Genomic DNA, 17,049 nt, shown 5'->3' on the forward strand with positions numbered 1-17,049 from the left:
ACTGGTTTTCGTTTGTACATTTTTTTTTTTTTTTAACTCTCTGACTAATGGAGGAGGAGATGGAGACAACAGAGGGTGGAAAGGAGGAAAGAAAAAAAAATCATTTGACTCTGCACAATCAAAAATGTGGAGGAAGTGAAGGCGGAAGAGAGATTGTGTCTGTCAGCTTCTCATTTGATTCCCATTGGCCAAACAAAATCATATAATTTGCACTCCCTCTCATGCTTTTCTTCAAATAGTTTGGGAGTTAATGACAAACAAGTCACACGTTGGCAAGTTTGAAACTAAACACAATTTGCCTTCTCTCCCTAGCAGGGATAAACACAAAGATCAACAGAATGAAAGAACAATCCAGCTGTATTTTCAGAGCCAAGCAGAGATTAGGAGCCTTGGAGCCCTACAAGATTAGGCAGTCTAACTGCTTATTTTCCAAATGAGGTGGGAGCCTAAAGAGCTGAACCCATGGTCCAAGGTCACCAGGCAAGTTGTCTTCAGAAGCAGGATCCAAGTCCAGGCCTCCTGATTCAGAGTCCAGCTCTTCCTTTAGGATTTAAAAAATCATCTGAGTGCTGTTTTGTGTGGCTCTAAAAGGGGCCATTAGAAAGGGGCCACACCCATCTACTGGTCCCCTAAATTGGAGGACTAGACAGACAGTTGTAATTAGGTCATCCCCAGGCTCTGTGCCAGGCAATGGCCTGCCTACGGGAAGCCACTGGAGACTGTCATTGAGGTGAGGCTGGACTCTGAGTCAGCCATCTGTCTGGAAGGGTTTTAGATAATTAAATATGCTCGCTGGAGGCAGTGGGGATGGATGAATAAGGCCTGATAAAGGGGCCCCCACCTGCAGTTGTGAACCGTTACCCCCATCCCTTTTGCAGGCTGGCTGAGCCCCTCTTCAGTCCTGGCAGTAATCAAGCTGACCCCATCCCTCCAGGACTAGCTTCTGCTGTCATCTTACAGAGCCCTCCCTTCCCAGGATGAAGAACTGCCCTGAGTCCAGTCCCTACCACCCTGACCCATGCTGACTGAGCCCATGCAGTGGGGCAGCAGACTCTCAAGTAGCCCATCACCATGGCTAAGCACTTATGCTCTGGAGCTGAAACTCGCTGGATCCAAATCCTGGATCGACCATTTTCCATTTGAGGAAACCCCTGATCTCTAGACCTCAGTTTATCTACCCATAAAGTGACTTATAGATTTAAAGCACTCAGCATGGTGCTTGGTTGGGTTAAGCAATCAATGACAGCTGTTTTTATTGCTTAGAAGTCCTCTTTATTGCCTGGCTCCTCCAACCATCAGTCTTTTTCTCCTGACCTCTTATCTCTGTGCTGGTGGAGTGACACTCAGAATTTTGTGCTTGACCACCCCTAAGCCCCAATCCACCACATGCCCACGGAGACCCCTCAGTAGAATCTCCTCTTCACAGTTACCATAGCAGCAACCAGCCAGCTGGGCTTCTTCCTCCCCAGGCCAGCCTCCCCCTGAGTCTGCCTTCACCCTCTCCCCCAACCCACTCCGTGGCCTTGCCTCCACTCAGGCTGCTAACTGGCCTCACAGTGCATAGCTCCTGGGATGGGCTCTGACCGAGTACTAGTGTGAGACAGTCACACTCCACAGTGAAGACACAGGCTCAGGCCATTTCTGGGTCATTAACCATTGCAGAACCCAGTTGAATGAGAAGACTTCTCCCGAAAGATTTCAGTAAACTATTTCCCAGCAATGAAATCCATTTTAAATGCAGACAGAGAAGGACCTTGGTACTCAAAACTGAGAGGGCACATTTAATTGGGATGGCAAAAAGCCATTTCATTTCACTTCTCTTGGCTTAAATTTCTTTGACCTCTCTCCCCCACTCATTAGCCTTAAATCAATATTTCTCAAACTGTAGTGAAGGTTCTGTTGTTTATTTTCCCCAATCTATTGGGTACCAATACTTTTTTTGTAAGATAGTCTGAATAAGTTATTACCGTACTAAAGTGCCACTTGGATGTTACAGCAAAATTGAATTGCTACAAAGTTTCATAAAGACTTTCAGTTTCTGTACTTATCTTTTGGCAAACTAGTAAATGTTTCACAAAGCCATACTAGTCCCTGGACCAAACTGAGAGCCACAGAGAAGTCCATCTGCCATGGACACCCCTCTGCCCCATCGTGAGTTTTTGTCCTGTAAAGTGGTCTGCTCAGCATCGACCCTGCCACACCCGGAGCATGCAATGGAAAGGATCCTGGTAGGATTTGCCCAGTCTCCAGTGAGCTCTCTTCCCTGAGGGTCAAGCCTCCCCCAGCGAGAGGGGTCTGTTGCTGCCTCACCAGCCGTGTGCAGCGCGCTGGCTCTTACCATTCCATTCCAGCCCTGTTGATCTCCTCCCACCAGCACTCCGTAGGCTCCCCCAGGCTCTGGGGTGTGGGCATGCAGGCGTAGTTCCACTGTCTGTCGGAACCTTCCTTCTTGTTGAAGATGCTCCTCACGGCCACCACCACCTGCCCGTGGGGACACTGGTAGCTGAAGCCCTGCCGGTTCAGATTCACCCACCCATCGTCACTGTAGTCATGGTACTGATGATAGGAGTACCCATAGTCACCATACTGTCCCCAAGCCACGGTGACCAGTGGCAGAAGCACCCACAGAAGAGTGAGGTCCATGCCGTCTGGGCTTCTGGCAAAAACTGTCACCCTATGTCTGCTGGGCTGCTGGTTTTATACAGCTGCTGCTGACATGTGGCTTCCAGATGTGGGTGAGCAGGCTCCAACTGCAGTGTGTCATCGTTTAAGCAAAACTTTTCGGCGCGGAAATATTGGCCATAAGTACATTCAGTTTGTTTTAAGGTGGAATTCTAAGAAAATGTAAGGAACATGCAAATGGAAGAAACTCCTAGAGAAGGAAAAAATTAGCAGTTAGATTATAAAAGCAAATGGCTTCACACTCCTTAGAAACAGTGTTAGAACAAAAACAGTGTGTTTGTCCCTCCTCTCTTAGCACCTCACCTCTCTCTGCCCCTGCTTCACCCACCACTAGCAAACCCCTGTATTTATTCTTCAAACCACCAACCACCCTTCCAGGATCACACAAATATGCAGAACGAGATTTCGAAACACCAAAATAATAGGATGAAGGAGCAGAATCATTTAGATTTCTGTAAGTCTGGATGCCTGCTTTTTAAAATGTTTTTCTTTGTGTGTGTGTGTGTGTGTGTGTGTGGTAAGTCCCTTAATATAAAACATACTATTTTAACCATATTTAACTGTACAGTTCAGTGGCACCAAGTACATTCACATTGCTGTGTAAATCTCACCAACAACCACCTTCCAAATTTTTCACTTTCCTTAACTGAAACTCTGTTCCCATTAAACACTAAGTCCCCATTTCCCCTCCCCATATCAGTCCCCACTCCCTGGTCTCTGGAAGCTAACAAGATACTTTCTGATTCTATGAATTTGTTTGCTCTAGGTATAAGTGGAGTCAAATACTGTTCCTACTGACTGTATATTGGAATGCATTTTAAGGTTAATTTAATAAATGTCCTATAAACAGATTATACCTTCTTTTTGCCCCTGTGCTACACAGTAGGTTCTTGTTAGTTATCTGTTTTGTATACATCAATCCCCATCTCCCATCCTAACCCTGCTTTCAAGTTCCCAGCCCAATCTCTTTTAACCCTGAGTATAAGCATGGAATGGGCTTCCCAGGTAGTGTTAGTGGTAAAGAACCCGCCTAAGGCAGGAGACATAAGAAACGCAGGTTCGATCCCTGCGTCAGGAAGATTCCCTGGAGGACAGCATGGTAATTCACTTTAGTATTCTTGCCTAGAGAAGTCCATGGACAGAGGAGCCTGTAGGGCTACAGCCCATAGAACTGGAGTTGGATAGGACTGAATGACTGAGCACATGCATAAGTATGGAATACTTTCAAGCTACTCAGAATTTTAAAGTCACATACGGATATATTATAGGCCTCTGGAAAGATAACTTGGGCATTATCTCTACACTTAAGCATCCTTCTGAGCTGCTGAAACTGGACCCAGCTACGCCTAGAAACTGTGCTTGGCTTTTCAATACATAATGAGTTTAATCTGAATAAAGTCACATTTTATCCTTTGGTGGTTTTCCCTTCCATGTTTTCTTTTTAATGAGGTATATTTACATATAATAAAAGTCATCTCTTCTGTGTTCAGCATACAGTCATTCATCCAGCACCATCATCAAAACATAGAATAGTTCCATCAACCCTCAAGTTCCCTTACACCCCTTGGTAGTCAAATCCTTCCCAAAATCCAGCCACTGGTAAACACTGAACTACTTTCTGTTACTGGAGTTTTGCCTTTTCTAGGATATTCCGTAGATGGAATCACACAGCATGCTATCTTTTGTCTGATTCCTTTCACTAGAAATCTTTTCAAGATCCATCCATGTGATTAAATATCAGTAGTTCGTTTCTATATACTGTTGGTGTGACTGTACTACAGACTGCTTATATACTACCAGTTAAAAGAATGTAAGTTTATACATAGTATCAATAGTGTATATACATCAACCCCAATCTCCCAATTCATCCCATCCCCCTCTACCCCGCCTTGGTATCCATACATTTGCTCTCTACGTCTGTATCTCTATTTCTGCTTTGTAAATAAGGTCATGCTGTATAGGAGAAACTCATATAACATTGTAAAGAAGCTATATTCCAATAAAATTTTTTTAGAAAGAATGTAAGTTTGGAGATTGGGATTGACATACATACATTAGTATGTATGAGAACCTATTGCATAGCACAGGAAATTCTACTCTGTGATGATGTAAATGGGAAGGAAATCTATAACTGATTCATTGTGCTTTACAGCAGAAACTAACACAACATTGTTAAGCAACTATATTCCAATAAAATTAATTTTTAAAAAGCAAAAAAGGAATATAAGTTTAATGCATGTACAGCTCACCATGTTTTTTCAACTAGGTTATTATATTATCTTTCTCACAGCCTTATATAGTAGTGAGGCATTATTGTGATTTTTTTTTCCCCCACAGGTAAGAAAACTGTGGTCAGGAAGTTTTTTGGTTCAAATTCCTAGAGCTGGAAGGCCATGACCCCCAGATCTTCTGAGTCCTAGTCTGTGATTCCTTTCATCATTTTATCAAAACTAAAGTCTACCAATTACACTAGTACATCAACATTTAGAAATAATTTCCAAATAAAATATTTATAAGGTTTTATAATATTAAAACACACACTGAGCCTTCCCTGGTGGTCCAGTGGCTAAGACTCCATGCTCTCAATGCAGGGGACCTGAGTTCTGTCCCTGGTCAGGGAACAAGATCCCACAACTAAAGATTCCATATGCTACAAGGAAGAGAGAAGATACGACCTGCCACAGCTAAGGCCTGGTGCAGCCAAACAAATAAATAGTAAACACATGCACACTAATGCACATTATGAATTCCTGCTATTGTTGGCAAAGTATGCTCAGTAGGCCCTGGGGAACTTTGAGAACTAAGTTCTCAATAATTAATCACAATAATTATTAATCTAAGTATTAGATTAATAGTTTTCAAAGTGTGGTTCTACGACCTGCAACATCAGCATCCCTTAGAAAATTGTTGGTAGCTCAAATTCTCTGGCCCTGTGAAGTGAAAGTCATGCAGTTGTGTCTGACTCTTTGTGACCCCATGAACTATACAGTCCATGGAATTCTCCAGGCCAGAATACTGGAGTGGATAGCCTTTCCCTTCTCCAGGGGATTTTCCTTACTCAGGTCTCCTGCATTGCAGGTGGATTCTTTACCAGCTGAGCCACAAGAGAAGCCTAGGAATACTGGAGTTAGTAGCCTATCCCTTCTCCAGCAGATCTTCGCAACCCAGGAATTGAGCTGGGATCTCCTGCATGGCAGGCTGATTCTCTGGCTCTACTCCAGACCTGCTGAATCAGACATGCTGTGGTGGGGCCCAAAGGTATTCAATTTTACAAGCCCTGCAGGTGATCTGATGCATGCTAGAGAACCACCGCACACAAATCATCTCAGAAAACTGTAGCCAAATTTCAGGAGTCACTTGGGAAGGAGTAATATAGTGATGCTAATGCCTATCTGACCAAAACCATTGATATTTATGTCAGAGCCCACAGTGTAACCACTGAGATCTCTGACTTCTCAGTAGTAACGGACTCGAGATGTTTAGGAGAGATTCTGCCCATGGGCATTCCAGTGATTGGATGATTCTTCCTTTTTATTTTTTTTTCTTCTCCTTTCTTTTCCTCCTCCTCCTTCTTCTAATATCTTTATTGAGATACACTTCATACATCATACATTTCACCATTTAAGGCACATAATTCAATGGCTTTGAGCATATTCACAGAGTTGTATCACCATCACCACAGTAAATTTTGGAACATCTTTATCATCCAACAAGAAATTCTCTAACGCTATACTATTAGCAATCACTCTCCACTTTTCCTCAACCCTTTAGCCCTTGGTAGCCACCAGTTTACATTCTGTCTATGGATTGGTCTAATCTGGACATTTCATGTAAGTGGGATCATTCAATATGTGTTCTTTCATGGATGGTCTTTTACTTAGCATGTTTTTCCCCAAGCTTCTTCCATGCTATAGCATGTGTCAGTACTTAATTTATTGTTATTGCCAAACAATATTCCACTGTATAGACATACCACTGATATTTACCCATCATAAGCTGATGGACATTTGGGTTGTTTTCAGCTTTTGGCCATGAACATGGTTGCTATGAACATTTACATACAAGTTTTTGTGTGGCCATATGTTTTAATTTCCCTTGGGTGAGTACTTAAGAGTGGAGTTTGGGGGCTATATGGTAACTATTGTTAACTTTTTAAGGAACCACCAGGCTCCTTTCCAATGCAGTAACTGCACCATTTTACATTCTTACCAGCTGTGTATGAGTGTTTCATTTCTCTGCATCCTCACCAATACTTGCTATTAGGGCTGAGTTCTTCTGAAAGCTGTGGAAAGCCATAGTCACTCTGGTGAGACTAAGCCTGGACCTGCTCCTTCCTGGCAGCTTCCTCAGAGATATAGTTCATTCTTAAGAAATTCTGAATATACTGTTTGCCCTGATCTCAATGGGAAACCCCCACACTAGCCTTTGAATCAACACTTCCCTTCAAGTGAATTATTTTTCGACTTTTAGGACTAGAGCAGATCCCGTTGTACATTGTCAGTTGAAAGTGAAAGTCGCTCAGTCAAGTCTGACTCTTTGCGACCCCTATACAGTCCATGGAATTCTTCAGGCCAGAATACTGGATTGGGTAGCCTTTCCCTTCTCCAGGGGATCTTACCAACCCAGGGATTAAACCTGGGCCTCCCGCATTGCAGGCAGAATTTTTTACCAGCTGAGCTACAAGGGAAGCCAAGAATACTGGAGAGGGTAGCCTATCCCTTCTCCAGTGGATCTTCCCGACCCAGAAATCAAACCAGGGTTTCCTGAATTGCAGGTGGATTCTTTACCAACTGAGCTATGAGGGAACATTGTCAGTTAGAACAGTGTATATTTACAGTGTCACTCTAGAGTTGATCTAAACCTACTATTAATAGATAAAACCTGTTGGCTCCATGGACAAGGTATTAAAGACAGAGGACATGGTTCTGCCTAGTGCCTAGAGGAAGGTGATAGCCCCAGATGAACAGATATTTAACCTAAAATGTGGACTGAAAATTATTGGAGAATTCCAATTTTGCATACTTACTTTTTTCCCTTTTAAGTTCTGTGTATTATGAGGATTTGGCTACAGTTCTACCGACTGGAGTGACTTCATACCTATGCAGTTCTTTGTGGCTAAATGCGTGTTAAGTCACTTCAGTCATGTCTGACTGTTTGCCACCCTATGGACTGTAGCTTGCCAGGTTTCTCAGTCCATAAGATTCTCCAGGCAAGAATACTGGAGTGGGTTGCCATGCCCTCATCCAGGGGATCTTCCTGACCCAGAGATCGAACCCGTATCTCTTATGTCTCCCGCACTAGCAAACAGGTTCTTTACCACTAGTAGGACCTGGCTATACACAGGGTCCTTATATACACACTCTCAGGAAAGCTGGTGAGTATCTGCTGAACCATTCATATCTTCCCTCCAAAAAGAATGTTATCAGCTTCCCAGTTTATCTGAGGAAGGTCCAAATAGCCCCGGCACACCCAGGCTGTCCTCCTCTTCCTTAAGCTTGTCTCTCTTTGTGTGATCCTTTGATTTCCTGTGATGGAACCCACCTTTTTGCCATTTGAAGTTAACTGTAAGAGCTAAAATGTTAAAAAATGCTCATATTGGAGGTAGCAGAGAAAGAATAAGAGCCGAAGTTAAGGAGAGAAGATTGGGAGGGGTAGAATAAAGTGCATCTACTGTGTGCTGGATTCTCTACCATGTGCTTCACATTGGACAGGCCAGTTAATCTTCCAGCGGTTAATCTAGGATAACCATTTTATGGTTGAGGAAAATGAGGTTCAGAAAGCATTAGTCATTTGCCCTAATTTTTCATAGCTAGCTCAAGGCACAAAGGGGACTTCAATGAAATCATCAATCCTTTTCTCATAATCAGGAGATGATATTAACCAAGGTAGTGATAAAACCTGAAAGCAGTGGCACAAGATCCCTAGAACAGCAGAGGCTCAAGGACTCTAACCAAGTGGGTTAGAATTCTGGTTTTGCAAGTAAATGAAACTAGACCAGAGTTTCACGACATCAGAACTATTGATACTTTGAGCCAAATGATTCCTTGTTGGGGATACTGTCCTGCATGTTGTGGGATGCTGTGCAGCATCCCTGGCCTCTATTGAGTAGATGTCAGTAGATCTTGCCTCTGCAACATGTGACAACCAAAAATGCCTCCACATTGCCACCTGTTCCCTGGGAGATAAACTCATCTCTGGCTGAGAACCACTGAGTTAGACAAACCTGTTTCATTGTCTGTTAAACGAGAGATAATAACCACCATGAGATTGTTGTGAGAATCTCATCAAATTGTGGTCTGCCAAAGCCTTTGTAAATTCTAACGCTTGACACAAATGGAGGTTGTCATTATCACCCCAGAGAAACACAAGACGCTGGATAGGAGGCATCATTATGCAAATTAGTGTGATGAGCAGCCGAGGGCTCAGCAGGCAGCCGAGTGTCCCTGCACAGGCACGTGACTGGTGCAATTCGTTTGGGAATGAGCAAAGCTGGGAGCCTGTTGTTTCCCCACCCTCAGGGGCTGCAGTAGTCCATATGATGAGAGTGGATGGCAGAGGTCACTGAGAATGAGTTTGTGGGAAGAGATGTCAGGAGGACAGGGTTGGGCAATGAAGACTGAGAGTGAGGGACAAGAATTCAGGAGATTTGGAAGCAGCAGGCAGAAGGAGGAGCCTTTATGGTGGAGAAGGAGGACTTCGTGTGCACTGGGACCAAGATTGTGAAGGGGGAGCCAAGCCAGGTTAGTTCTGAGATGCTCATGAAAGGAAGGTGGCAGGTCTAAGTGCCTCATCAGTGCTCAGAGATCTGTGAGGATGAAGGAAGCCCAGAGACACGTAGGCTGCTGGATATATGGCTTTAGTAGATATATTATATGCTTGTAAGTGAAACAACATAAATCAGAATACACGTCATCAGGAGTTGATGATCTGCTAGAGAACATAGTAAAGAAATGTCCCATTGGGAACACATGGATACAGATGAGGAAAAAAGATAATAATTCAGTTGGAAAAACACTTAAGGGCTGTCATCCCAAGTCAAATTTCCTAATTCAAAATCAGCCTCCTCAATGCTTAAAACTCTGTGTATAATCCACATGATCTAGCAGGAAGTGGGCACTCAGTAAACATTTGGTCTTTTCCATTTGTGGGGCTTTAACATGATTCAGTTTATCTGAGCATTGTTGAACTGGGTTTATTATATACATTTTACCAATTTGGAAATGAAGGCTTTGAGAGGTAATGCCCAAAGTTGCAGACATATTGGGTGAGAGGGTCTGAATATCAACCCACGTTTCCCAGTTCCAATCTGAGGATCCAGAAGCATACAACACTGCACTGACAGTCCCCAGGGCTTGGCCAGGTTTCTCCGGTAAGACTTGAAGTCTGTGTCCCGTAGGGGAGCAAGGTGACCAATCCTGAGGAATCTCAAAAGATCCAGCTCATGCACATTTAGCAAGCCCTGAAAGTGACTTTCATCTCCAGGGAGACAGTATTCCCATCATCTCGGCCAGTCGGTTCCCCAGCACTATCTGCCTGCTGCTTCTGATCACCCCTAGCTCCCTTCACTAAGATTCACGCTCTTACTCTCTTTCCTGCAGCGATGCATTTGGACTTCCTTTGGCTTTGTACAATCACTTCACCTCTCCGGGCTTCTGATACTGGACTTGGTCACCTAGGAAGCCTATTGTCTCTCCCAAGTCTAAAAACACAAGCCCACTACACATCGGCATTTCTCAACTTCAGGTCACCCCAGACCACCTGGATCCAAATGTTCCAAAAGCAGATTCCTGGGGTCCTATCTGCCCTACTGGAGTGCAGTCTCTGGAGAGGGGGCTCTGGAATTTGTCTTTTTAATGAGCTCTCGCACCCCCATTCCCACCACCATGATGTTCATACATAACCAAATCTAGAACCACAGGCCAAGGGGCATATCCATTCCCTGAGAACAAGTCTGATTCATATTCTTCCCTAACTGAGTGAAGCAGAATAAGACAAGGTTCCTCTGCCCTGTACCTGGTGTGGCCCTGGCTCCTGGGCCTGTGGGCTGTGGTCAGGGCTTGGTCCTCTAATCCTGTGTTCACGGAGCCCACTCTACCCTCCCGCTCCCGCTCCGCCCATGCAGACAGTGACAAAGCAGAGGGGAAAACTGCAGGCCAGCCTTCCTCCCCTCCCCTTAGGCAGCCTGGAGCCAGGCGCACTGCACACTAATGACTCCTATTTCCCAGCCCAGCGTTATAAGATGCTGCAGTATTAACATCTACCCAAATCACTCAGCCCTCTTTGCAGGGTTGTGTGCGTGTGTCTGTGAGCACGCACAAGTGTGTGCACATTCATGCACTCATACATACAGCCCTATACTTTCCTTTTAATCTATATAAAATTAAATAAAACGGTATGTGGAAAGTGCTTGAGGAGAGGCTGGTATTAAAAAAAAAAAAAGAAGTCATGGTTTTGTAAGTAACGTACTGGGTATTCTTATTTCATTTTTGGATCACTTCTCTTTCCAGCACTGCGCCCTGGGAAGGTTAATTCACTGAATGAGTGTGCCGTCCTGCCCTTGGGTCCTGATCAGGCTTGGCCAGTGGGAGGCACCAGGGGAATATGAAAGGGAGAGAAAAAGGGTCAAAATGTTAATTTCCCTGCTAAGTCCTGGTAAGCAGTGGCTGGATTTCTTTCCATGAGGCCTCAGCCTCTGTCAGCTGTCCCCTCTTCCAGGACAGAGTTCTAGACATCACTCTTTCCCTGCCCCTTCAGACCTGGGGGTAGGGTGGAGGAGCGGTTTTTCAGCTGTTTTTAGTGGAGCCTGCCTGGGTATTCACCCTTAATCCTGCTCACACATTTGCACATGATTCTTTCATTTATTCTCTCCAATCATCCCTTTTGAATATGTACCTTTTTCTTGTCAGGACCTGACTGATATAAGTGATAACTGGCTGAATTCAATACAAGGGTGACTCTGAAACACAGTAACTGTCCCCAGCACTGGGAATGCCTCCAGAAGCTTGTGGCTCTTAGCTACTCAGTGCGAGAAAAATGTTCTCTTCAGTTGTGTGATGTTGAGAACCGTCAATGTGGTTCCTTCTTCAGTGGGAAGCCAGCCCCAAATCTACCCCCAGTCTTCTACCCTCGATGTTCATGCCACTCCATCCAAAGGCCCACCTTTGCAACCTGTGCCCTTTGGGAAGTCAATGTTAAATCTTATCCAGAAAACAGACTGGGAGTCCATTTGAGTTGTCCCGATGATGTGTGTGAGTCAGCCTTCTCTACCAGGCCACGCAGTCTTTGTTCGTAGAGATCTTCCTGAGCAAAGAAAAATGACATCTCACAGACCTGTCCCTTACCTCAGTATGTCTAATTGTGGCATGCACTTTTATACTCATGATATTGAATGTCATCTTTGTACACTTCGAACGACAACTCTTGCTAGTTTTTCGAAGGAGATGACTGATGCTGAGAGAGAAACTTGCCCAAGGTTGCTCAGCTGGTGCAGATAATCCGCTTTCAAATGTGGTGGAACACAAAGCTCCCAAAATGAAGGATCTCTCAGGATCACATCCAAATCACCTAGAGAGCTTGAAAAAGAATTGGAGATTCCTGAGAAATTCCTGGCCCATCTTCAGAGCCTGCTGCAGGTCCAGAGAAGGATCTGGAAAGGGAGTCCACAGTGAACTTGCTGGGTCCCTCCTCTCTGCCCCCTGCAAAATTTCTCTTTTAGATCTCACCTTAAATCTAATTCCTGGGGAAGCCTTCTGGACCTCCTTGACTCAAATTCCCAATCTCACAGCTTCACAATGCTGCCTAAACTTTTTTCATAGCTGTTATCACAATCATAATTTTATATTTATTTGTGTAATTATTTGATAACATCTGACTTCCACCACTAGACTATACATTCTGTCAGGGCGAGTTCTGTGCCTGATTTTAGCCACTGTTGCGTTTTCTGTGCCTGGTACATCCTTGACATTCAATAAGTGTTTATCAGATGCTTGTTGACTTAAAACAGGATACTGGACCAAATGGTCCATGGGGTACCTGTCAAACAGTTGACTCTATAAATACTTGTTTGCTTCCTCTTAAGACATCAAATTTAGAATAAGCAGTAGCTGAGAAAGTATGGTTTTTCTGACTTACCATCACTTGACATGATCACAGTATATCCAAGCAGCTGCTGTCCAGTGATTGCCACCTGAAATGAGCCATCTGAAAGTAGGGGAGATGCCTGGGTGCTCACCGCTGCATCCTTAGAACCCATCCCAGGGACTGCCGCACTGATCCCAGATGCTCAGTCAATGTTTTCTTCCACAAATGAGTTCAAATAGGCCAACATCAATGAAGTAAAGGCACTGTCTGCTCCTCCTTTCTCAGTTCATTTTTCTCTCCCTCAGAAATGCCTCCAGGGGTCCTTGGAAGCAGGACTTAAACTAACATGTCCTTCTGGCTAGTGACATGACAGAGAAAACAGTCAACAATAAAGAGCATACCATATGGCAATATCCAAAATGAGATGACTTCTGGAAAAAAATGTGATTCATGGAGACATGAGGCAAATTTGTGGGGAGAAGAGGTGAATTTGCAAAAAGTGCCATCCTTTGTAAACCAAAGTCACCAGTGACATTGACTAAAAGACAATTGTACCAAAATGCAAGGAAGTCTTGGCCTTCCTTTTCAGGTGCTGTACTTAGTCGCTCAGTTGTGTCTGACTCTTTGCAACCCTGTGGACTGTAGCCCACCAGGCTCCTCTGTCCATGGGGATTCTCCATGCAAGCATACTGGAGTGAGTTGCTATGCCCTCCTCCAGGAGATCTCCCCAGAGATCAAACCCAGGTCTCCTGCATTGCAGGCAGACTCTTTACCTTCTTAACCACAAAATACCATAATTAGTGGCATGTAAAACCTATGTTCTCTCTCTCGTTCTCTCTCTGTTTGTATATGTGTGCATGTGTGTACAGATGTATCTGCTGCTGCTGCTGCTGCTAAGTCGCTTCAGTCGTGTCCGACTCTGTGCGACCCCATAGACGGCAGCCCACCAGGCTCCCCCGTCCCTGGGATTCTCCAGACAAGAACACTGGAGTGGGTTGCCATTTCCTTCTCCAATGCAGGAAAGTGAAAAGTGAAAGTGAAGTTGCTCAGTCGAGTCCGACTCTTAGCAACCCCATGGACTGCAGCCCACCAGGCTCCTCCGTCCATGGGATTTTCCAGGCAAGAGTACTGGAGTGGGGTGCCATTGCCTTCTCCGACAGATGTATCTATCACTTGCTAAATGGCTTCTACATCAAAGTGTCCATTTTTGTAACAGCATAGCTATATCAGCTCATTTTAATTGGACATCCTCCCAAAAATGCACTTTAGTTCAAAATCCTTAATAGCTGCTTAGTAACTTTACTCTTTAAGTTCAGTGTACCAAATTATAAGTACCTTCTGAGGTAATTTGATTTTAATTATTCAACTCCAAGTCTTACAGAGCACTCAGTGGTCTTTGTAGTCAGGCAGGGGCATAATTATTCTATTTATTTCTCTACAACCAATATTGATGGTTTCCTAAGGTCTGTTGTAGTGGGTTAAATTATTTCCCCAAATCTATGTCCACCCAGAACCTCAAAATGTGACTTTACTTGGAATAAAAGTCTTCATAGGTGTAATTCGCTAAGAATCTCAAAATGAAATCATGTTGGATTTTGTGTGGGCCTATGGGCTTCCCTCATTGCTCAGTGGCAAAAAAAAAAAAAAAAAAAAATCCACCTGCCAATGCAGGAGACCTGAGTTCGATCCCTGTGTCAGGAAGATCCCCTGGAGAAGGCAACGGCAACCTACTCCAGCATTCTTGCCTGGGAAATCCCAAGGACAGAGGAGCCTGGCAGGCTACAATCCATGGGGTTGCAAAGAGTTGAACAAGATGGAATGACTAAACAACAATGGGTCAATGGCTGGTGTCCTTATAAGAAGAGGAGGGAATGCAGAGAGACACAGATAAGGAGGTAATGTGAAGAATGGGGAGACTGGAGTGATACATCTACCAGCAAAGAAACCCCAAGTGTTGTAAGAAGCTGCAGAAGCCGGGAAGAGGCAAGGGAGGATTCTCACCTAGAGGCTTCAGAGGGAGCATGGTCCTTCTGATGACTTGATTTCAGACATTGAGCCTCCAGAACTGTGAGAGAGTAAGTTTCTGTTCTAAGCCACCAGATCTGAGGTTATATTTTAGGAAATTACATCTAGGTGCTGAGGATTTCACCTACCACTGGAGTGATACAGTCATCCTTCTAGTTACACATGAAGGAAACATAATCCTTGCCAGCCTTCTCAGTTTCCTTCAAACACTCTCCTCTTTCTCTGACTCTGACAGCACCCCACCTGCTCTGTGTGGCCACTCCATGGCACAGCGTTGGTTTCCTGAGCAGCACCTCTCACTAGAGGTGAGAGGCAGTGAGCTGTCAGGGAGGAGGGCAAGGGCACCTCCACCAAAAGGGATGAGAACATGGTGGAAAAGGGTGGACAAATGTCCCTTCCATTCAATTCCTCCAAGGGATACTGTCTCCCTGATTCCAGAGAAATCCAGACTCATCAGGGAACATGCCTGCCCAGGCTTCACCTCTTTCCTCATCACCGCTGCTGCTGCTTACTGCTACTAAGTCGCTTCAGTCGTGTCCGACTCTGTGCGACCCCATAGATGGCAGCCCACCAGGCTCTCCCATCCCTGGGATTCTCCAGTTCACCAAAATCTGCGTCTCCCAAGTTGAGACTTGACTGTTTAGTCCTGGCTTCAGGCTCTGATTTCAGATCCTGGAAGATAGAATGGTTAACTTGAGCAAATTAATAAACATTTCTGTGCCTCAGTTTCTTCCTCTGTAAAATGGGGAGATTGACAGTTTCTACCTCATACAAGTATGGTGAGAATTAAATAAGTCAACATATATAGAACACTTGAAAGGTGTACAGGTATGTAATAAGAGGTAAATAATGTTAAATGTTACAGAGGATAAGAAGATTTTGGTTTTAACACCAAATGCTAATAAGAATTCTCTAGTAAGCCCTAATTTTTCAGTAACAAGCTGATAACTATGTAAATATCTTACTTTAGAGTGATCAGAAAGAAGAAAGGAAAAAAAAAAAAAGAAACAGCATGTGGGGGGAAGAGTCACTAGGAAAAAAGGGCCCAAAAGCAAACATTGTTTTTGCCAGGTGTCAGTTCATAAATCTTTCTTTAAAAAAACAAACAAACAAACAACAACAACAAAAAACCTGATTACCATAACAGAGGAAAATAATTTCCTATTCTTTTCTGCAAAGGCAAAGGGTACTTGGCTTAACGTCTACGAGCAATTTTATCAATAGCAACCACTTCACAGATGTAACAAAAGCTGCCATTCTCATGGTGATGTGCTGGGCATCAAGCTAAGCTCTTTATTCTTATCATCATCTTTAATCCTCACAACAACCTTTGCCATGGGATTGTATACATTTCAGAGATGAGAAAACAGTTTCACAGAAAGAAGACAAGTAATTGCCCAAGGTCACAAAACCAGAAAGCAGAGTGCTTGGGATTTGAGTTCAGAATTCTGACTTCAAAGTTCATCATCTCATCTTTCCCTATTGTGTTAGGCAGACTGTGTTTATCTCTAAAACCAGACAGTTATTACAAGGATGGAAAAGTACTGAAGGAGTATAAAGTACTAGCTTCCCCACAGGAGTAATCTGTGTTCTCAAACTACTTGGATACCCTACAAGTGAGATTGCATAAAAAGGAGGTGGTCCATTCCCAAGGGGTGCTGTGGTAAAGAGTCTGCCTGCCAATGCAGGAGAAGCAGAAGACTCGGGTTTGGTCCCTGGGTCAGGAAGATCCCTTGGAGAAGGAAATGGCAACCCACTCCAGTATTTTCGCCTGGAAAATCCCATGGACAGAGGAGCCTGGTGGGCTACAGTCCATGGGGTCGTAAAGAGTCAGATAAGACTGAGGGATTGAGGACTGAGCACCATGCTCTGCAACCCTTGCCCTGTTAATTAGGAACCACATACACACACATGAGTTTTTAGCATCTGAAACAGACTCACTCACGAGGCATCAAAAAGGTGGCTTACAAGAAGTGCATGGTTTGAAACCACAGTACTAAAGCACACTGCAGTGAGCCAAGGACAGCAGCGTGGAGGGTGAGGCTCCCTAAACAATAGAACTCCCACAGCACTGCTCACGTGATGGAGTCAGAGCCCAGTGTAAATACCAACAGCCCTCCACAACAGCATCCCACTCCTGACACAAGTCCCTCCTTTCTTTCTGTCTCAGTCTGCCCTGCCAGTGCAGGCACTCTGCTCTCCTGACCCAAGAATGATGAATTAGGGTGTGTGGGGGGTACAGGGAAGAGTAGTCATTTTCCT

General features: G+C 44.3%; 1 protein-coding gene across 1 annotated transcript in view; it reads right to left on the minus strand.

The window, feature by feature from the left end:
* DPT (dermatopontin) overlaps positions 1 to 2,646 on the minus strand; it is a 36,402-nt gene extending 33,756 nt beyond the window's left edge. The window contains 1 exon segment of the mRNA NM_001045903.1: positions 2,339 to 2,646. Within this exon segment, the coding sequence (NP_001039368.1) occupies positions 2,339 to 2,643 (305 nt within the window). The 5' untranslated portion in view covers positions 2,644 to 2,646.
* Between the last annotated feature and the right edge of the window lie 14,403 nt (positions 2,647 to 17,049).

Source organism: Bos taurus, chromosome 16 (assembly GCF_002263795.3).
Source record: "Bos taurus isolate L1 Dominette 01449 registration number 42190680 breed Hereford chromosome 16, ARS-UCD2.0, whole genome shotgun sequence".
Lineage (NCBI taxonomy): Eukaryota > Metazoa > Chordata > Mammalia > Artiodactyla > Bovidae > Bos > Bos taurus.